The 23185-nt window shown below is 36.2% G+C and overlaps 1 protein-coding gene across 8 annotated transcripts in view; it reads left to right on the top strand.

Moving 5' to 3' along the window:
• LOC149191306 (protein STAY-GREEN homolog, chloroplastic-like) overlaps positions 1-16281 on the top strand; it is a 49701-nt gene extending 33420 nt beyond the window's left edge. Inside the window, exons 5-7 of one of the 8 annotated variants that reach the window (XR_016254275.1) lie at positions 15440-15525; positions 15606-15647; positions 15835-16281. Coding sequence is in view for 2 of the 8 variants with exons in the window: in XM_089404160.1 (XP_089260286.1) it covers positions 15835-15879 (45 nt within the window). In the remaining 6 variants the exon portion in view is untranslated. Of the gene's footprint in view, positions 1-3474; positions 3613-15439; positions 15526-15599; positions 15648-15743 lie in introns of those variants that run through there. The other 7 variants (XR_016254274.1, XR_016254270.1, XR_016254271.1 and 4 more) reach the window with 7 other exon arrangements.
• The last annotated feature ends 6904 nt before the right edge of the window (positions 16282-23185 follow it).

Genomic DNA, 23185 nt, shown 5'->3' with positions numbered 1-23185 from the left:
TTATATTTATAATAATAAGTTTTTGAAGTAATAATTAAAGGAGATATTAAGTTTTTTTTATAAAGATTTAATTACTAATTTTTAAAAAGATGTACATATTCTATACATTTTGGATTTGAAATTGTGATTTTTTAAGAAAAAGCATATGTTTTTATCATTAGACCCAGTCAAGTTGTACCATAAAGAACATAATTGAAATTAAAAAAAAAAAATCTTGTTATATGTGTTTTTAACATCTCATTATAAGAGAGATGTGTAATTATTTGGTTCAAGATGAAGTTATGTTTTTCAATATATATATATAACGAAAAAAACTTCAAAAAATATTTTTATATTAGTAATAAATAAAATATTTAAGAAACATTATATTTCGATATCAATTAATGTACATGTGTAAAAAGTAATTGAAAATAAAATATTTCTTATTATACCATAAGTGCTTTTGTGTATTGAAGTGTTTAATATGGAGTTATGCCTAACAACTTTTAAAAATGTTAATAACAAAAAATATTTAAATGTGAGCTATAAATAAAGTGTTTCAACTTCTACTAAATTACTTCAATATCAATTATATATAATATAAAAAGAGTAATGGAAAGTAAAAAATTTCTCAGTACATTGATAAGTGCTTTCTACCTTAGAGATCTGTGTAGGCGAATGCATTGTATTTTAAAATTATAATAATACCAAAAAAATATGATAATGATGATGATGAAAAATGTAACAATTGAAAGCAAAACAATTCTTACAATTATAACGTTTCAATTGCATGTTACTCAATATGAAGGAGATGAGTGAGTCCTTCCATGCTCAACGTAAAGTTTACATGTGACATGTGTGTGTGTGTGTGTGTGTGAGAGAGAGAGAGAGAGAGAGAGAGAGAGAACATTGATGATGATTAACCTCTTCTAAGACCTATATGCTATATTAGACCTTCAGAAGGTAATATTTTTTTAACATTTGAAGAGAGAGAAGCATTCCCAAATGACCAAAGTTTTGTTGAGTTAAAAGGTCAAGAAGGTTGGTGGTATGACAAATATTATGAAAATTAGATTGAATATGATTGTAAGTTGGACAATCTTAGAGAAAGTGATTTCCATCTTCCACTCTCTTAGGATTACATAGGTGATTTTTTTTTCATCCCATGGCATTTTGAGAATTGACCAATGCCGTGATTCATTATGAACCTCATTAATTCTTATCTTGGTAATGTTCATTTTCTTCTTAACACGAGTGAAAATAGAATGTGTAGATTTTTACTGTAGATTCAACAACTTATGTGATATGCTAAAACACAACACAAGAATCTACTCTACTCTTCAATGAAAACCAAAATTGATCGATGAAAATAAGAAACAAAAAATGAAGAATTTCAATCGCACTTAACACAATATTTCTCTGGGAAAAGCAAATGCTAAAAACCCCGATTGTCTATATTGCATTAAGTAGAAGACCTAAGAAGAAAATAAAATGCTTGTTCAACGCAAACAATTCCTGCACTAGTATAATCTAACTCTTTGCTTCACAAGCCAACTCAAGACAACATTTAGCCAATTCTGTTGCTTGCCAAGCCCCTACTTCCTTGCGCAATCCCTAAGGGAATTAGCCCATATTTAATTGGGAAAATCCCTCATCACGATTGTGCAATCCATCATAGGCTTTCTACTGATTGCATGCACATTATGTACAACTTGGAAAATTATACAACTGATAGTACACTATCCCTCAACTCTAATCTCAATTGGGTATTCCTCTGAACTGACATGCATGAGTTATTTATGAGTGAGTCTTTAGTTAACTGGTGTGGTAGCGAGGATGCACTAGTGCTTGTCCCCACTATTAGACCTCATACTAGTTCCTCCAACAATTAGAACTAGTTTAACTAACTATAACTCAATTAGACCGAGTTATCTAATTACAACTCAAAAGAACTCAACCTAGGCCCCTAAAATTTAAGAATCACTCTACATGACTCTAGATACACTTCCAACTCAAATTTCCTAAGCCAACTAAGTCAAATTAACATAGTTAGTCATTATAAGTTGCTATGAGAATAGAATTTTGATTTTATTCCTAATTTAATTTAAGGACAAATTAAATTAGAATTTCTAGATGCTATTTTTAACATTTCTTGTTTCCATTTTAACACTCCATCTCAACAAGAAAGGAATTCAACTCTATCCTGATCTAATACCTTTGGAACTCTAGTGTTGTTACTGCTGCAACTTCTGGCCAAAAAAAAAAAAAAAACATCCAAACTGAATCAGTATGATGCATCTGTCACCAGAGTCTCTGACTGCTACTAGCTACTGCATTGTTTACTAAAAATTCCGCACTTCTGTTGACTCTTCACTGTGCCATATACACTGCTTCCAAATCTGATCTGTGCTCCCCAATATCTATCTGCTGCTAGTCTCTACCTTTGTCGCTCTGACATATGACTGCATCAACTGGCACTAATCCATCTTGCTACTGTGTACTGGGGGCTCCCGTAGCAAGGTATCTGTCAATGTCACCAATGCCACCTTTAGTTGTACTTGTAATACCACTTGAACTCTCCTTCCACATAAACACCAAATGATTCAATCATCACTACTATAATTGCAGAAAGAGGCTTTATTATCATATATTGAACAATGCCAAATTTAACAACTTGGAAGAACCACTTCCCAAGCCTCCATGGCTTAAAGAAATAATTCAGAGGGAAGGGTTGCTTTACAAATCCCTTTTCACAAAAATGTTCCAATAGGGGTGTTGTGGCATTTGAATGCCCCTCCCTCTTCATGAACTCAATAGTTCTTTCCTCCCCACCTAAGCAAGCTATGAGATATCTTCCAAAAAAATACATGGCAAAGGACTCATAGCAGTTCTGTTAGATTTCGACATCAACATCAATTGCAGGTTTTGCTAATGAGGAAGACGATTCAACTTAGGATTCTTGTAAGCTAAAAAATTATCAAAGAGAAGAAACGTTGAAAGGGAAAGCACAATAAGTACATAAGTGACAGTAACAATGACTGCCCACGCATGGAATGTGTTCCCTTCTCTACTGAAAAATGAATTCTACAATATTCAACGAATTTGTATATTTTGCAATACTTCCCTTGATTATGTAAAATTTCCATTCTCCCTCCCTCCCATTGAATCAATTGTTCACAAGTCAATCTATTTATATGCCCAACTCAATTTCATCATTGACCATAAATATTTGAGTTTCCTTAAACCAAATTTACACTGAATGTTAAAAGGTGTCACCAAACACTTTTTTTTTATTAGAAAATTTAGCTTATATTTCAAAATCCTTGCAGTAATACTTGATAATTTATATTCAATCCATCATAACAAACTAGTTGGATTTTATTTTCGGCAAACCATCAATTTGCAATAACCCTAAAAGAATTAGAAAATGTGGCAACTTCTACAATAACCTTCTCTTGTACATAGGTTTAATTTGGTTTTTTGTTGCCACCACAGGAGGAAGGAAAACAATATAAATCACCTACATAAAGAGGCCACAGATACATGACAAATACACATCTATATGACCAGGGGAAATGGGATTCTATTCCCTTGTGTGCATTATGTTTAAGTGAGATTCTATTCCCTTTTTTTCTACTCTTCTAAATTGTCTTTTTCCACTGGTGAGTACAATAGTTACATCTGAGGCATGCTCAGGAAAACTCAGAAATCAGGAATATATATTCCCATGGAGTGCATCTCTGTAGCTATGCAACTTGACAACATACATTTCAGGCTTTTGAAACATGTTCCAGCAGAATGCAAGTCCTCTGCTTGGCAACTGCAGGACTGTAGAACCTTTGTTGCAAGGTGTTTATTACCCTATTCCATTTGATTGATAAATTTTACCCAGTATATTGGATCTCCTGTTTGGATAGTGTGATATCTTAGTGAATACCTCGCTACAGGCAATTGCAGAAGATATTTTCAATATTAAATTAAAGGCTAGCGTGATGTTTTCTTTAAACTAACATGTTGCTATCATAAGATGTTGATATTTCTGAGCTAAACATTGGAGTTCCAAAAGTGATCCATTATAGACCAATATTTTCTCTCCCTTGACTGTAACAGTAACAAATTTGTATTGAATTGTTTATACAGTTTCAAACATAATGTTTTTATAAGAGCCTTTGATGATTTATGGCCAAGGGATCTTGCATCAAGTACCATTCATATTTCTTCTGTAGCCTACAACAATATTTTCTTGGGAGAGTTTATGCAACTTGATTGGGATATGTTCCATGTAATGCCCCTTATAATATATATACTATCTGTACTTCCAAGTTTATTTTCCGAGATTCAAGTCTACGAACAATAGCTGATTATTATATATTCATAATACAAAGTCTTCATCCAATGGGCGAATACCATGTTGTTGCCCAAGCTGTTGGGGGGTGCTCGATTTATGCTAGGTAAATATTTTGATTGGTTTTAGTCCTAATGGCTGCAAGAGGTATATTCTATAGCCTAGATGAGGGAAATGTTCAGTACTTTGTATGTCCATGCATGAGTGTATGCATAATGTTCCAAATGACAAAAAAGGGAAGATTATTTCTTATGATGGATCCATCTTAAGCTCTGGATCTATTTAGCGTTGAGAGGAAGTAAAAAACTCAAGGCACAAACCTCAATGTGTTTGCATCTTGAAGGACTTTGTCACTACTTTGTAGTTTGCACTTTGAGTATGAGGAACCACTACAACCAAATAGATAGGCGAATTAAGTTGTTTTTGCTTTGCACATTTGATCCTTATTTTTGTTTTGGAGCATGTTTCTCTTAACCAATCTGGTTATCTAGGAAAGTTATGTTTCTTTCTTATTATATAGTTTTTGGGGTAAACATCCACGGGGGATTTGAATTGGTGACTGAGTTTCTTAATAGTGCGTCCATTCATCGTCAATCCATGTCCTTGTGGGCATAGTTTTTCTATATTAAATTAATGACAATTTGTTTTTTCCTTCGATTGATATTGGTAGCGAAAAACCTGGTGAACATGACTTTGACTTTGGATAAGTTATATATTATATATAATCAATATGTATATATACATATTAATTTTTTTGTCCCCTTGTCCTATCAAAAGTTTCACCTTCCCTGGACTTTGGAGATATTGATTATTGTGTGCAACAACTTCTAGAAGTTGTAGAAAATGATATCATGGGAGAAGTCACTGAAGAAAAGGAAGTTGAAAAAATTACCTTCAAAATGAAGGACACAAAGAGTACCAAATATTTTTAAAGTTTGCAGTTAATTACTGGTAGTATTACTTTCTCTATTCATGCTAGTACATTGTTGGTACCTGTTAGATGCAATCTTCATAGAACTCTTACACCAAAATAAAAAGTTAAGATTGAGTCCATGTTACACTATTTAGCAACCAATCTTCAGGCTAATGCATCATTATTTCATATATATATATATATATATATATATTTTGTTTATGGATTGATTGAGGATGGTATGGAGGAAGAAAATATGGGTAGGAAGACTGCTTTGCTTATTAAACCTAGCCTAACATCCTTAAGATCTTTGGACTCATATAAAAATTCAATGAAGGGACCTACTGATAATAAGTTAGATACACCCAATACGTATCTAGTTTCGGTGTTTGCACTGAGACTTCTTGAGAACCATATGAAAAAACTAAAAGTTGATAAGCGTGATTAATATTTAATAGTGATGTTAGACCCTTTTATACAACTATTCAGGCATTGTTTGAAATCTAAGTATGAAGGAGTTATATCACATTTTGTGAAATGTTTGGATTGACTATTGACACTTCCCCTTCCATCTATTGAATTTCACAGTAGCAATATTACCTCCTTAGTTTTTAATATGGACCTAACATCAGGAAAGAGTGACAGTCCCTTAATGCAGTCTTTTGTTGATTTACTTGTTATGCTTTTGAGACATGCAAATACAACCATCTCAAATGATCCATTAAGGATGAGTCTCCAGAGTATCTCAACTACCATTTCACTATCACTTTTGAAAGAAATTGTTAGGTGGAAACTATTGGTTCTAGATTTGTATGATTTAGTCACTAGAGTGGCATGTTTGATGGTAAATAGTCAAACTCTTTTGATTCGCCAACAATGTAGTCAAGTTATTTTATAGTTTCTTATTGAATACCCTCTTCGTGCCAAGAAATTGAAACAACCCTTGGATTTCTTAGTGATTCGCCATTTTGTACTAGTGGTTCGCCATGATTTTACAAGATAATATAATCTGGTGAGAGATTCGCCAAAAAATTATATATACATATTATATTATTAATAAAATTGCCTTCCATTTTTCCTATGTATCATGGGGATTTGCCCATTTATTATACATATAAATTTAAGGAGGTTCTTAAAATTTTCCTTGGTTAGAGGAGGCCATCTGAAAGTTGAAACATTGTTATGAGCAGACGAAGCGCAAAGTTGAGCCTAAGCATAACTTGAAAAGAAATGAGAAAGCTAAAGGAAAATGGCCACCAAAGAGAGGAAGACCTCAAGATGAAAGTGCGAAAGAAAATGCAGTCCCATACAAGAGATTCAATACAATTGAGAAAGGACATGGAGAGCAGTAGGCTAGAGGTAGTGGTAGGGAACCATTGCAATGTTGGATATGTGGTAAGGATCATCGTAAGAGGGATTGTTTGCAGTATTAGGGTGGTGGTAGACCCCATACCTACAACGCTCAGGAGGCGCATACAGTTGGTGATGTTGGTCATGACATTCCTCGGATCTATGCAGCTGTGAACAATAAGCAGGTGGATCATCAAGGATCGATCACTGAGATGGACGGTAAGCTTTGTGATCAAGTTGTTTCTATTTTGATTGATCCCGAATCTAACTATAGTTACATTAATCCCGACCTGGTGGATAAGCGTGGTTTGAGAAAAGAAGTGCATGCAAAATCTTGTTTGGTACAGTTGGCTATAGGTACAAAGAAGCGAGTTCACCATTGGGTAAGAGCTTATGCATTTGAGTTAAATGGTATGCCTACAACAGCACATTTGAATGCATTTCCATTGGGATCATATTGTATGCTTTTAGATATGGGTTAGTTGTACCTTCAAATATCAAAGTGGATTGCTTTAACAAGGTCATTGAGTGTGTGGATGATAGTGGGGAAGAGAGGACTTTGCAGGGGAAGAAGAAGCCTACATCAGTGAGGATGGTTACTACTATGCAGGCTAAGCGTAGTTCTAGAAAAGGTTGTGTGATGTTTGCAGTGCACATTTCTAGTGAGAAAGGTAAGGAGGTTGAGGATGCAGATGTGTTAAGCAGGTACCTAGTTTTGCAACAGTTTCAGGATGTACTTCCTAAGGACATTATTGAGTTTCCACCTCATATGGAGGTAGACTTTTCTATTGATTTGGTCCCGGGGGTAGCTCCAACATCAAAAGAACCTTATAGGATGAGCACACCTAAGTTGGTTGAGTTAAATTTGCAGCTGAAGGAAATGTTGGACAAGGGGTACATTAGGCCGAGTGTATCACCTTGGGGCACACTAGTGTGATTCATGAAGAAGAAAGATGGTACTCTGAGATTCTGCATTGACTACAAGTAGTTGAACAAAGTAATGATCAAGAACATGTACCCATTTTCGAGGATTGATGGTTTGTTCGATGAGTTGAAGGGAGCAACAATGTTCTCTAAGATTGACTTGAGATCGGGATACCATTAGGTACGCATCAAGGAAGAGGATATCTTCAAGACTGCATTCAGGACCAAGTATTAGCATTATGAGTTTGTTATTGTTCCATTCATTTTGACTAATGCTCCAACTACATTTATGTGTTTGACGAATATTGTGTTGCGTCCTTATCTTGACAAGTTTGTTATTGTAATCATTGATGATATATTGGTATATTCTAAGAATGAGGAAGAACATCTCGAGCATTTAGCAGTAGTATTGAGACTACTAAGAGAGCATCAGTTGTATGCTAAACTTAGCAAGTGAAACTTCTTTCAAACTAAGGTACATTACTTGGGGCATGTTGTCTCCAAGGATGGCATAATAGTGGATCCAGAAAAGATAAGGGCTATCATGGAGTGGGCAACACATAAGAATGTGGATGAGGTGAGATCATTTATGGGATTGGCATGTTACTACAGGAGGTTCATCAGGAATTTTTCACACATTGCATATCCTATCACATCATTGCAGAGGAAAGGTAAGAAGTTCGAATGGACAGAGGAGTGTGAGGCTAGTTTTGAGCAACTTAAGCAGTTGTTGACACATGCACCAATGCTAAATATTGTAGATTTGGACAAGGAGTTTGTAGTGTGTACAGATGCTTGCAAGAGAGGACTTGGTGGAGTTCTCATGCAAGAAGGACAGGTAGTGTGCTATGAGTTAGGAAACTGAATGAGAACGAGTAGATCTATATGACACATGATCTTGAGCTAGCAACGATCATATATGCATTAAAGATGCAGAGACACTATCTTCTGGGAAGGAGGTTTACATTGATGAACATTCACAATGGGTTGAGGTATTTTTTTGACCAGCTAAATCTAAATGCCAGGAAATCTAGATGGTTGGCTACCCTTAGTGAGTTTGACTTCGAGATCTGATACATCAAAGGAAAGGAGAACCGGGTTGCAGATACTCTTAGCAAGAAGGTATAGGTAAATCATATAGCAGCTATGAGCTCTTATGGGGCATAATTACATGACAGGATCTTGCAAGTAGGACAACGGGATGACAAATACATGGATATTATGCACATGTTATAGTAGAGCATAGGTACAAGTACATGTGCAAGTATAGGTACAGGTGATCGGGATGCAGAATATCGTCTGATGACAGATGGTTTGGTGAGGTTTAGAGACAAGATCTATGTGTCGAATTGTAGTGAGCTCAATAAGCTTATCTTCAGTGAGTTTCACGTCAAGCCATACTCGGGTCATCTAGGATATCAAAATACATTGAAAGTGGTGAAGAAGTTCTACTATTGGCCGAATCTGAAGAAGGAAGTGGCAGAGTTTGTTGCTAGATGTTTAGATTATTAGTAGGTCAAGGCAGAATGTAAGAATCTAGGTGGTCTACTACAACCTATAGCAATTCCAAAATGGAAATGGGAGGTCATTTCCATGGATTTCATTACAGGTCTTCCGAGGAGAGCGAGGCGTCATGGTTCTATTATGGTCATGGTTGACAAGTTGAGCAAGGTAGCTCACTTCATTCCAGTAAAGACTACATATTGAGCCCGTGAGGTAGCATAGGTGTTCATCAGAGAGATAGTGAGACTGCATGGTGTTCCAAAGAAGATTGTGTTGGATAGGGATGCAAAGTTCACTTCCAAGTTTTGGAAGGAGATATTTGCAGACTTGGGTACAAAGTTGGCCTTCAGTACAACTTATCATCCCCAGAAAGATGGACGACAGAGAGGGTCAACAAGATCTTGGAGGATATGTTGAGGATGCACGTGATGCACCAGCAGAGGAGATGGGAGGAGTATCTTCCATTGGCTGAGTTCACATACAACAATGGTTATCAAGAGTCATTGAGGATGAGTCCTTTTGAGGCATTACATAGGCATAGTTATAACACTCCCATCAGCTGGAGTGATCGAGTGAATAGGGTGCTTATTGGACCAGATATGTTGGCAGAAATGGAGCAGAAAATGTAGGTTATAAAGAAGAATCTAAGGGAAACACAAGATAGACAAAATATTTGTGTGGATCAACATAGGGTATTCAAGGAGTTTTAGGTTGGGGAGCATGTGTATTTGTGCATCAAGCCCAAGAAAATCTCTTTGAGGATTGGTTCATGTGCCAAGTTGGCACCATGATATTGTGGGTCTTTCGAGATCCTTGAAAGGATTGGACCAGTGGCATATTAACTTGAACTGCCTCCAACAGTGAAAGTCCATGATGTTTTCCATATTTCATTGCTTAATAAGTATATAAAGGATGTTGATCATGTTATTGATTGGTCTGTATTGCAGGTGGAGCAAGGAGAGTTCTTGCCGGAGGCTTAGTTCATATTGCAGCAGAAACATCTCATGCTCAGGAACAGAGCCATAGAGAAATTTAAAGTGCAGTGGAAGCACTTTGGGCCTGAAGAAGCTACATGGGAGATGGCGGATCAGATGCGGGCCCCATATCCTTCATTATTTTCCGGTTGATGCAAATAAGTTTTGGTTGATGTTGGTATATGTTTGACATATGTTTTGGTATATTTATATATGTTTATGGATGTAAATACTGCCATGAGCTAAGTTATAAAGCTCCAATAAGTAGTATGAGTGTCATGTTATTATGATGGTTATCTTGTCATGTTGTCATGTTGTTTTTCTTTTGAGCAGGTCTTTCATTGTAAATACTGCAACGAGCTAAGTTATAAAGCTACATGGGCAGTATGTTTTCATTTCAGTGGTTTTGATGAGGTCATGGTTAGGTTTAACACCGAGGACAGTGTTCCATAACGGGGAGGGTTCTGTAACAACCATGGTGAAAATTTCATGTAATAAAAGTTAATAAAGGCAAAATAAGACCACGATTAAGGGACACTTATTCCAAGCTGAATGTTCGACAAAGATATCTTGGCGGGCATCACTGAATGTGTGTTTTGGCTAAGGAAAATTGACAAAGGCATTAAAAGGAAAAAATACATTTTTAGCACATTTATTTATGAAAATAAGGGAAAATAGGAGAAAATTAAGGTAAAAGGGTCACAAGTTGCATGTGAGGAGGAAAATGAATGAAAATAATGGAAAATGACGAAAATAGAGGTCTCACTCATAAAAAGGCTTCTGAGGATCAGTTGGTAACCTTTTGTTAGTTAAAGTTTGGAGTTCTCTCATTATTCTCTCTCTCTCTTTCTCACTCTTGGTCACTTAGAGTTTCTTGGAGCAGTCTAGCTTTTGATCAAGGAAGGAAAGCAAGGATCAACGAAGAAAAGTAGGATCATGCAACTTCAATAGGAATTCTTGCAAGTAACCTTTTGCATGTGTGATTTCCTAGCTGGTTTGGACATGCATGTTGGTGTATGGTTCTCTTGCTGTTAGTGGCATGGTTTTGCCGGGTTATGACAGTGGTTTTCAGCCTAGCCTTGCCTTTTTTTAGATGCCATGGTATGTTGGGATGTTTATCTCGGTTTTGAGCTTTGGTTTACTGGATGAATTTCGGAATCCGGGGAGGAAGTGGTCTCAAGTTCATTCCTAAAGGCTTGGGAATCCCTTGATCGAATTTGGAGGGATACAAGGTAAAGCCCGAGGGAGGAGTCTCGGTTTAGGGCCTAGTGATCCGGGTTTGTATTGCTGTAAAGCTTAAGAAACTGGTCTCCTTTTAGGGCCTAGTGATATGAGATTGGATTGCAGTAAAGCCTAAGAGAAAAGGAGACAAAAAATTCCTCAAGGATAGTGATTGATTCCAGATGGCATTCCAAGTTCGATTCGGTTATGATCAGAGCATTGGGTTTGGTGTGACCATGGTTTGGTGAGGGTGGAGGTGGTTTAGCCTCTAGATTCCCTTGGTTGTTTTTGGATTGGTTGTTCTATGAGATCTCACAATCATGCTTGGAATATGGCACGAGGGTGATTGAATGAAAGAAATATTTGGTTCAGCCATGTCTACGGTCAGGTGGTACATGGAAGTCCCGAACCTGGTTGGATTTGCCTATGATTAATAAAAGCTAAGTTTTCTTAATTTTTCACTAGTTTATATGTGGATTTAATGACTGTCATATCTTTGATATTTATACGGTTTTATGCTGGTTATAAGCATGGTTATATGACTGGTTCATGTCATGGTTATTCCATGTATTTACTTGTAATTGTTAAAATGACAGATGCAAGACCTAATTGATGGTATAACAATTCAATGGAGAAGGTGGTGATCCTTCTGGTTATGTTTCATAAGTTCTTTCAGTCATTCATGCTCTGTCTTGTATCCTAGACCTATAGGTTGCATTGATGCCAAGTGTTTGACAGAATGTCAGTCCCGGTTGGGGATGCTCAGGCCTAGTCCTGAGGTTGAATTTTGATTTGTTTATATTGTCATCATGTCTTTGATGGATTCTGGAGGTTGTAACAAGTTCTGGGCAGAGGCCGGGATTCTAGGCTAGAAAAGTGGCTCAAATCTCGGGGACGCTAGCATAGGTTTGCTGAAAAGAGTCCAGGGACGTTGGCACATAGGCCTGTGAGAGCAACTTTGGCTTCTGGATGCTGTCATGCCTATAGCATGAGAGTGACTAGGGGTTAAAAGGCTTAAATCATCAATGGGACTCAGGGACAAGAAATATAAGTAGCCTCGACGCTTTACAAAAAGTTATATAACAATTTATAATATAGTTCGATCTATTATGTGTACATTAATGGGAAACCATTAGAAAGGTTGACTTACTCGACACCACTGCCAAAAATAAGTAACAATAGTAAAGGTGTTTATAGTAAATTAGGGAGAAAATAAGTCTACAAAATTTGATTTTTTTTAGTAATAAATATATATTAGAATTTTATACAAAGTTAAATATCTCATTCACATTTAATGTTGTAAATTTGTATGAATTTTACTGATAAATAGTAGACACAAATTATGAAATAACATACTTCCCAAAAATAAAGGAAAAATATGCAACATAAAGGATGAAAAGATGGAAGACAAAAATGCATTGAAGTCTCAGCCAAAGCTACTTAGACCTCAAAGCTCTTTACATGGTTTTTCTACCAATCTTAAAGTCCCAGCCAAAGCAAATTGGACCTCAAAGCTCTTTACATGGTTTTCCTACCAATCTTATAAGATTTTTATTTTATTTTATTAGAAAGACTAATGCCTATTATTTATTTTCCAGATATTCATATCCATTTGACATGGAGAAAAATCAATTCTAACAAAATTAACTTTAATATTGATGATATTGGTATCCGTTCTACATGGAGAAAAATCAATTCTAACAAAATTAACTTTCCAATTAACTTTGACATTGATACTTTCCACTTAACTTTGTTCCTTGTTAGCGGGATGTTCCAAATCGATAACCAATATATATTTAGGATTACTTTTTTATGGCATAAATTAACAATTTTAATTGTTTTTATTAAAATTTAATTTTATTTGCAAAATTATAATTTTTGTTATTTAAATTTTATTTTTAAATATATAAATAAATTTATATGATATAAATTAATAATGTTAAATTATTTTTATTAAAATTTAATTTTATTTGTAAAATTATAATATTTTATTATTTAAATTTCATTTTATTTTTTTGTTGGTAAGCATTTATGGGGAATTTGAACCAGTGACTTATCGCAAAGAGTGTCTTAACAACAATGCACCCATTCACCATTAATCCAAAACCCTATAAACTTTAAGTTTCATTTTTAATTATATAAATAATTTATGATTTTTTAAAACTATGGAAAACATAAATCTCAATCAATCATATTTATAAAAATACAAATTTTCATTATTTAAATCTTATTTTTTTTCATATAAATAAATTCATTACCTTAAAAAAAACCACTTAACAACACCCATAGAAGCTACCACAATTCTGACCTATTCATTTTTACTACAATTCTGACCTATTCATTTTTAATTTAATTGGAAAAAAAAATCAAGGATAAGGATAAGGAGAAGAAAAGAATAAAAAACAAAAAAAATAGAAATAGTGCAAATTATCATATTCCTTTTCCGAATTGTGATCAGCAGGATCTGAATATTTCTTTCTAATGATTTAAGTCCATTGGCTCGAAAATATAATTTCAAAACTGCCAGTCCAGCCTGCTTAAACATTTCATTGTGTGTTTTTTCATGTCTTTAACTTTTTTAAAAACGGTTACAATTTATTTATAGTGTCGTTTATTTTGTTTAAAATTACCAACGTTCAATTTCATTCCGGTGAAAACCATTTCTCTAAACATTTATATTATTACATTATTATTATTATGTATATTAAAGGATTGTTATGTGGTTTTAAATGTAAATTTTTTAAAATTAGTGGTCAATTTTTTTTTAAATAAAAGAAATAAAATTATTTTTTAGATAGAAAATGATATTGGCTATGATAAAAAAACAAAATATTAAAAAAAAAACAATATTTCTATAATTAAAAATAAAAAATGAATATACATATTTGATCAATTTTAATTAAAAACATTATAAAACATCACTAATCTCACTCTCATTATGTTCATTTAGTTGTTGTTATTACAATCTATTAAAAGGATGTGCTAAAATATTTTACTCACTCTCTCATCCATATATTAATTAAAAAGAGATATAGTAATTAAAAAAAAACTTAATTTCACTTTGAAATATGAAAGTGTATAATTCTTATAGCTTTTAAATATATTTCATAGTGTTTAATAAACTATTTGAAAGTCCATATTACCTTTATATTTCAATATCAACCTATTAGGAAAAATAAGTTATTTTATTTTGGGAGACGCTCTCCAACTGAGTATGCGCTCTCCAACTGAGTGTTGTTCCAGAGATTATAATGTAATGTTTAATATTTTGAATAAGTCAAATTACATAAAAATAAAAATAAAATAAAAATTAAAAAAATTAAAGTAAATAAAAAGAGTAATGCAATGTAAAATTTTTAACTAGGTCAAAATAAAATAAAATAAAATAAAAATAACCCTAGAAAAATAAAATAATAATAAAAATAACGAGGACCCTTCATGTGGAATATAGCCTATTTGCATCTTAAGAGATTTGATCCCACTTGTCACACATCCCTATCCTAACTATCAATTACAACACGGTTAATTAAAAAATTTTACATGAAAAACTGACCACAATGCCTTCTACATAGCAATAGTTTGACAAATTAAGACGGTTAATTAAAAAATTTTACATGAAAAACTGACCACAATGCCTTCTACATAGCAATAGTTTGACAAATTAATTGTTTTGACATAAAACAAATGATATTCCTATGATACTTTTATACAATACATAAGATATCACTATACCATCATTGATATCTTGTTAACGTTGGTCATATGGTTTGCTTCAAAACACAAATAAAGAAAACCATAGTGGTTTGGAAGCATTTGGAAACAAAGTTGGCATCATCCACCTGGTGGTCATTTCTTGGGCTTTGCGCCTTGATCATTGACTCAGTTGTGTTGGGCTCATTGAACAACGGAGAATTAGCAGGACAAAAGACCTGGGAACTAACTCACCCCCACTCCTCTTTGTCAAGCATCATTTGATCTTTCCTCTTTCCGTGCTGGAGCTCCCATCTGCAAGAGGGTTTGCTATCCTAGGTTTTGTATGCCTGCGACCATCCATGGCATTTCACCCAGGCTCCAGAGTCCGACTGCATTGACTGCTAGGGTTGCAGGTTCATTCACTGAGTGTGCCAAAGTTTCCAAGGTAGGGTTTCTTCCGGAGTTAGGTAGCAGTCTGTTTACCCTTCTCTCTACAATTTTCATTATGTATATTAATTGTCCATCTTCTTGGTGCAGAGGCCTACGTTTCTGCAATGAATTTGGGTTCGAGGGTTTCGTCACAGCTTCCAAAGTCTAGCATGATTTGCCCCTTTTCTCCACAGGTGGGTTTTCTATTGTCCAAAGGTTTATAAGTTTGCCTAAGAAAATCTGTGACCAATTCTCCTTTCTTTTGTAGATTTAGTTCGCAGAGTAGTGTCTCTTCTCTCTCAACATTCTCGCCCAGGTGATTATTTGCATGGCTATGGCACAGTTTAACTATTTTCCAAAATTTAAATGTTGTTATGGTTTCACTAAAATGGGTGCCTATTTGTTTATATAGGTATGCATGATTTCTTCTGGAGCGATACTTGCTCGAAATTTTGTTCCTCTGCTGAGACTTAACAAGGGTTTCTCTTTTTTGAATTTCCTAGGTGTGTTTTTCTCTCTATTTGGTTCTCGGGCTTTTAAAGGCTTGATGGTTCTTTCGAGAGCAGGTGGTTTCATACTGGACTGAACATTTTTGGTATTAGTGCGGGATGACACAAGTCACATCCATTTCTTTATTTTCTTTTTGTTCTTATTTTGTTAACGCGTTTTATGCCATTCTGAGGCCTTATCATCTTAATGTGCTTAACAGTTGGTTGACAGAATTGGACTTGTCTGGAAGGACTGTTGTTGTTTTTGAATCTATATTATATTTTTGTTTGTTTGTTCTATGTATATAATTTGTTTACAGCGCTCCAATAATTATGTGAAGAAGACCATTACAGTTTTGGAACTATATGAAACCTACCCATTTTGGGTTTGAAATTATATAGAGAATACCCATTTCTATTTTGGAATTATATAAGAAATACCCATTTCGGATTTTGATTTGACCACTGTGTAATATGAGAACACTGTTTGAATGGAAAGAATGTTGATATTATTTCGTTGTTCTGCCAAAGTAAAGGAAATATATTTGTGTTATTTATACCAATATTTTTCTTGTAAGGTTCTTATGATATTATCATAATTCGTTTAAGATGAAATGGGTTGCTTAAATTCTTGTTTCTTTTACTGATAAATTTGTTCTTTATCACGATTCCATCTGAGTCTTGTGGGACTTCTCTAGGTACTCTAGTATCTTAACCCCACCTGTAGCTAACTCTCTTTGCTGGGTATTACTCGATGTCCAAGGCTCGATTTTAGTTAGTTTTGAACCTATAGGATTGACGTTCTGCATTATATTGATGTCTTATTTTTTTGTCTCCGCTAGTAAAATTTATACCATCATTCTTGTCTTTTACTTGTACAATTTATAACAATTATTTATTGTTTACTCTGATGCATTGTTAGAATTCTTAATCTACCTTCCACCCAGTTTTCTGGGCCTTAATCACCTGAAATATAACACGATTTTTCCTTTGACACAAATACTCAATGTATTGTAATTTAAACCATAATCTTGCATTATTCTAAACACAGTAAATACATTGAGTTAGTACAACACTTCATAAAGGAAAAATATTTAATAGTTATTTACCTCTTTTCCTTCAATAAAATCAAACAACTGGGAAGAGTAATACTCCACCCAACCATGAGGACAGTCTTACACTGCACCTCCCCCCCGAGCTAGCCTTACACCTAGGTAGTTATATAGATATATTTTTCAAATTCCTTGGACTATTTGATTGTTACCAGAATTAGTCTCGAATCTCCACTCTGAGTTTTCAGCCTCAGACAGACTCGGCTAACTAGCTCAATAGTCTTCTTCCTCCTTTCTCTCTTCTCTTGCCCCAGGTTCATAATACCCTTTTGGATTTCTTTTGGGATTTTTTATTTCCCAGGAGGAGTTTGGGTTGGTAACTACCTTTACCCACAATTGGCCAACTACCTGGGGTATGCTTACTCTAGCATTGCTTTCCCAACCATGGTTTAAACACGCAGTGTTATGCAAACTTAATTAAAAAATAAACATGCATTCATAGACATCCGTTTATATGTCTCATCCTTCATGGCCCACAATTCAAAGCACATTATTTCTACTATAGTAAATAGTAATTCTAATTTTTATGAAGTTACCCAGGGTTGTTACATCTTACCCCCCTTGAGCGAAACATCACCCCAATGTTTTGCTAATCTTATAATAGAGTGGGGTACGCTTCCTTTATAAGTTGGTCATCTTCCTAGGTAGCTTCTTCTGGGCTAAAATGTCTCCATTTCCCTTTAACCTGGGTGATAAGTTGTCTCCACAACTGTACTTCTCTCTGATCTAGGATGCATAGGGTTTCAACCGGAAATTCTCTGTTCGGCTCGACCTGTACCCACAACATTCAATTATGAATAATTGACTGTTACATGTATATACCTTAAATATTTATGTGCAGTATGTATTGTACAATTTTACCTGTACATATTACCAAGAAATTATATGTCGAGGATCATAAATATATTTATTTAATAATGACACATGGAATACATTATGTACACGTATGTGGCTAGGCAAGGCTAGCTGATATGCTATCGACCCAATGCATGTTAAAATATGAAAAGGGCCACAAAATCACGGGGCTAACTTAACACAACTTCTCCAATGCAAAGTGCTTTTCTTTGGTTTAATTCTTACATACACGTGGTCCCCTACTTCAAATTCCCAGAAGCTTTGCTTCTTGTTTGCATACAATTTTTGTCTGTCTTGAGCTGCTTTTAAATTTTCCCTTACCTTCTTGACAATTTCTTCCATTTCCTTTAACATATATGGTCCTAGGATTAATTTATCCTCTGTGCTAGTCCAATTAATAGGTGTTATGCATCTACGCTTGTATAATACTTCAAATGGGTTCATTTTTAAAGAGGTGTGATAATTGTTATTATACATAAATTCTACTAAATGGATATCTTCAACATATCTTCCAAAACTTGGTTTACCCACTAAGTCTACCCGTCTGTTTGAGGATGATACACAACGCCAAATTATATTTGAGTACCCAATCCGTTAAACAAAGCTTTCCAAAGAACAAAAGTAAATTTAACATCTCTATCAGAGATTACCACCTTCGAAATCCCATGCAGCCTAAAGATTTCTTTCATAAACATATTTGCAATTTGGACTGTTTTGTATGTGGATTGGACCAGAATGAAATGTGAAGACTTACTTAATTTATCCACTACTACCATGATCGAGTCATTCTTCTTTTTGATTTTGGGTAACCCTGTAATGAAATCAAGCGTGATAGTCTCCCATTTCCATTCAAGAATGTGCAAGGGGTGGGGTAATCCAGCTGGATGCTAGTGTTCAACATTCATTAATTGGGATTCTAAGCACTTAGACAAGTATTAAGTTACTTCCCTCTTCATTCTGGGACAAAAATATTCCTTCCTTAAGGTAGTGATCAGTTTCTGGTAGCCCAGGTGGGCTGTGTAAGGACTTTTGTGGTACTCGTCCAGGATCATATGTTTAATACTGATATAATTGGGTACATACATCCTATTTCGATGTGCTAACAACTCTTCGTCATTTACTTCATATCTGAGTTATTGCTCGCTGCTAGCTGGGTTCCTTGCTTGCTGCCATAAGAACTGATATTTGGGGTCGTTCCTAGCAACTTATTTAATTTGTTCTTTAAACTTGTTTCTGCGTTACAAAATAAAATTTCATACACACAATTTACTTTCCTGCTTAATGTATCTGCCACACGATTCCCCTTACCCTTCAAATAGTTTATTTCAAATTCGAATTCACTTAGAAATGCAATCTAGCATGCCTGGTGAGCGTTTGAAGTGGGATATTTGAAATAATTGGTTAAAACTATTGTGGTATGTAATTAATACAAATATTTTCCCATGAAAATAGTGTTTCCACATTTTCAAGGGATGTATGGCAATTGTTAATTCTAGATCATATGCTGAATATTTCTATTCATGTTCTTTTAGTTTCCTAGATTCGTAAGAAACCACCCTTCCTTCTTGCATGAGGACCCCTCCCACTCCTTCCTTTGAAGCATCCGTACAAATAATGAAATCCTTATTAGGATCAACAATTTTGAAAATAGTAGCAGTTGTAAGCAAGCGTTTCAAATGGTTAAAACTATGTTGACACTCAATTGTCCATTTAAAGGTTCTCCCTTTCTTCCGCAAAAAAGTAATGGGGTAAGCTACCTTTGAAAACCCTTGAATGAATTGTCGATAGTAACCAACAAAGCCCATAAACAACCTTATATTTGCCACACTTTTAGGTACCAACGATTCCATTATGGTCTTTATTTTCTCTGAGTCTACGACTATCCCATCTTTAGTAATGACATGCCCCAAATAATGTATCTGTTCTTTAAATAATTCACATTTACTATATTTTTAATACAGCTGGTGCTCTCGTAGAGTTTGTAAAACAATTCTTAAATGCTTTTGATGCTTTTCTATATTTTTGGAATAAACAAGAATATCATCAATAAAAATCAGCACAAACTGATCTAAATACGGGTGGAGTATACTATTCATGAGACACATGAACATTACTGGAGAGTTTTTTAAACAGAAGGGGAAAACTACAAATTCACAATGCCCATAACATGTTCTAAAGGCAATTTTATATACGTTTTCTTCTTTTATTCTTATTTGATGATACCCCAACTATTGTCTTAGGGGCTCCTGACCCAGGCTACGCCAAAAAATTCCCTACACTACTAGCCCTTTTGGCATCAATCCGCGGAGCGCAGATTGAAGTCTCACTCGAAGCAGTATGGGGGGATGTTGGAACCAAGTTTCTGCACCCAAATATGAGTGTGATGTCATTTTATGCCCTAGATCTGCCTTCGCTCAAATCGATAAGACTTCAGGGCTTTTCGATATAAATACCCTTATTCAGCTTCTATACTTCTGCGAACGTTTACGACCATCTTTCGTGGACCCTAAATAGGTGAATCCACTACTTACGCGCATCAAAGATTACGTATAACCCAGTAATTACTCAGATTAGCTTAAGTGTTCAATAACTTCAACATACAACAAGATAATCTTCGCGTAAACAGTTAGCAATAATTGCGTTCATATAACAATATAAGTCATGTAAAGTCGCGCATCAATACATCATTATTTCATAAACCCATTATAACATAAGGCACATTCATATAAATATAAGTAAAGAGATAACACAAGTATTTCTGCAACAATCTTCTTTATTAATACTCAGTTCTGCTTACAGACTCAAGACTTCCTTGTGCACTCAGCTGCAGGGGTCCGCGCACTCAGCTGCAGACTCTACTCTAGGCCTTTGCGCACATAGTTGTAGAGCCTTTCTTCCTACTCTTCTTCGCTAACTCTTTAGACTTCTCCCATAGACCAAAACATTACTTCTCCATGACCATGCCTTAGACTCTCTAAGACACACCTATTTATACAATCCCATGGTCCGCGGACCATGGGTAGATCTTCAAAAGCTGACTCAACTTACATAAAACAAGGGTAAAACCCTTTATGACACTTTAATTATCTATGTGCTCCACGACCACAACTTGCGGAGACTTTACATCTTTATACAACAAAACTTGGGCTTTTGCCCCAAAATTGACCCTAGGGGACCCCATCCCAATAGGCCCCCAACACAAAGCTCATTACTCGCCCTTGAGTCACTTTGCTGGTGTGGAGATCTTTATTTGAAGATCACCCAGCTCCACTTGTGCCACTGCTACCTCAGCCACGCTCTCCATGGCTGCCTGCTTGATCTGCTCCACTAGCTGCTCTGTTGCCAATCCTGCACTGTCTTCCTTGATTTTCTGGTGCGTACTCTATAAATTTGCCAATTTCTCCTGATGTTGGTGGAGACGATGTAGGCTCATCCAATCAAGGCTCCAATCTAGCCTTGAGGACTGCCTCTCTCTTCTACGCTGCTTCCACCTGTGTAAACCACTATCTCGCCTCCTGCAGCTTAGCAAGGCGTTGTGTGGAAGCAATGGTGCGCCGTCACCCTGTTCCCTTACCTTCACTCCATTCTTCACAACGCTGTTCCCTTCCTTTACCTTTAGCAGAGTTGAAGGTTGTGACTTCAACTCTAATTCTGTGATCTTCCAGATCAACTCAAATTGAACTCTAGCCACTTCTTTCTTGGCATCACACATGCATGCAACCAACTTTCTGATCTTCGCCTCCAACGACACTTCCTTTGGTATATGCAGTTAGGGAATTGTTCTGCAGGCTTCTGCCACCACGATTGTAAGTTGGTCATTCTGTGCCTGGATTTTCTTCTATGCCTCCAGCGCCTTTGACTTCTCAGCGAACATCTGTTCGTTGTTCACTCTGTATTCACTTATAAGGCTTAGTGCGTGCTGCTCCTGTGCCCGGAACTCTGCTAGCAAACCTCCTTAGAGCGTGTGCAGGTACTCATTCGGGAGCGCGACCAGGTTGAGGCCGATATTCTTCAAAGAATTCATTATGGCCTTGTCATCGGCCGCCTCCACGGTTAAAGATCTATCTGGCAACACAACTGCCTGGAGGTCTAGTGATCGAACCATCTCATCTGCCTAAGTGGTCCCCGGTGCCAAACTTATTGTTGCAGTGTTGCTTTGCCCTCAACCTACCTGGATTCTAGTCGTCTGAATCTGCAGCTCATGCAGATCCTTCTGGATGGTGCTCATTGCTTGCTGTTGCTGTAACAATTCTGCTGTAGTATCTTGCACCTTGTTTCCTATCTCGTCTAGGTCGTCGTTTTTTAAAGTGATCGGATCCAGTGACGACATTGTCGCCTTGGACTTCTTCTGTGGTCCTTCCTTTCCTTGTTCTTTGTATCTTTTGACCCGGAAGGGAGTGCTCTCTTCATCCTCCTGACCATCGTCACCCTAGTCTGACTGCTCTTCCTCCTTTGTTTGGGGCGAAGGAGACTTATCACTCCGCTCAGAGCCATGCTCCTCCTGTTCAACCTAATTCTTCACGGTGCGCTCCGCTTCCACCTGGGCCTTCTCCTCGACCTCTTTTTTTCCGCTTCTCAGCCAACTACTAAACCTTCTGCTTGGCCGCTTCCTTCTTCTTCTTCTCTACGGGCTTGCTAGTACTTGCGGCCAGATTGGATGGAGAGTGCCACTTTGTCGGCTAGCACTTGATGAATTCCTCAATAGCGCCATCTATAGCGAGGTAGGGTAGGTCAAACCATTTTTGCTATAGATCCTTCCGCGCCCGGATGTAGACGCGGTGGAAGTCAGCTTTGAACTCAACGTACCCTGAAAGATGTCCAAACGCAGTTGGTGACAACCGTGGCTTCTAGTTGATGGCCATGCGAATGCTCGCCTCCATTAGCACCCAAAAGAATTTGGTCTCAGTGACCCACGCAACATATTTTGTGGCCCAGAGTGATGCAAACTTTGCAACCTTCGGCAAATCCTTATCCATAGGAGGAAACTGACTCTCCTCCAACAGATCCCAAGCGATGAGCACAATGGAGAGAAAAAACCATGAATAGTGAACTGTTTTACTCTCATCCTGCGCCTCTCGACAGTTTGCGATGAACTCGCTACAAAGGTAGCGCACCCCGTTGAACTGTACACCCTCTACGCACTAGGGAGCCAAAGAAATCACTGGTGCCGGAACCTCATTCACGCGGTATTTTCTCATGAGTTTTCCCACAAGGATCTGTGTGGCAACCTTCACCACGGGGTCAGTGATTAAGGTTATAGAGTACCCGCGTGACTTCTTCTCGAGCTTGAATTTATCCTTCATTTTCGCTGCGAGGTCGCACTCACTTGTCTTTCTGCCAAACTCCTTGGCTGGAATCAATCTTGAGTGCGACAATAACATGATCCGATGGATCAACAT

The sequence above is a fragment of the Pinus tabuliformis genome, chromosome 2_2 (genome assembly GCF_031772625.1).
Source record: "Pinus tabuliformis cultivar Carrire ecotype Pingquan chromosome 2_2, CPIR1, whole genome shotgun sequence".
In the NCBI taxonomy this organism is placed as follows: Eukaryota; Viridiplantae; Streptophyta; class Pinopsida; order Pinales; family Pinaceae; genus Pinus; species Pinus tabuliformis.
The sequence above is the reverse complement of the archived record's forward strand: the minus strand, read 5'-3'. Positions and strand labels throughout refer to the sequence as shown.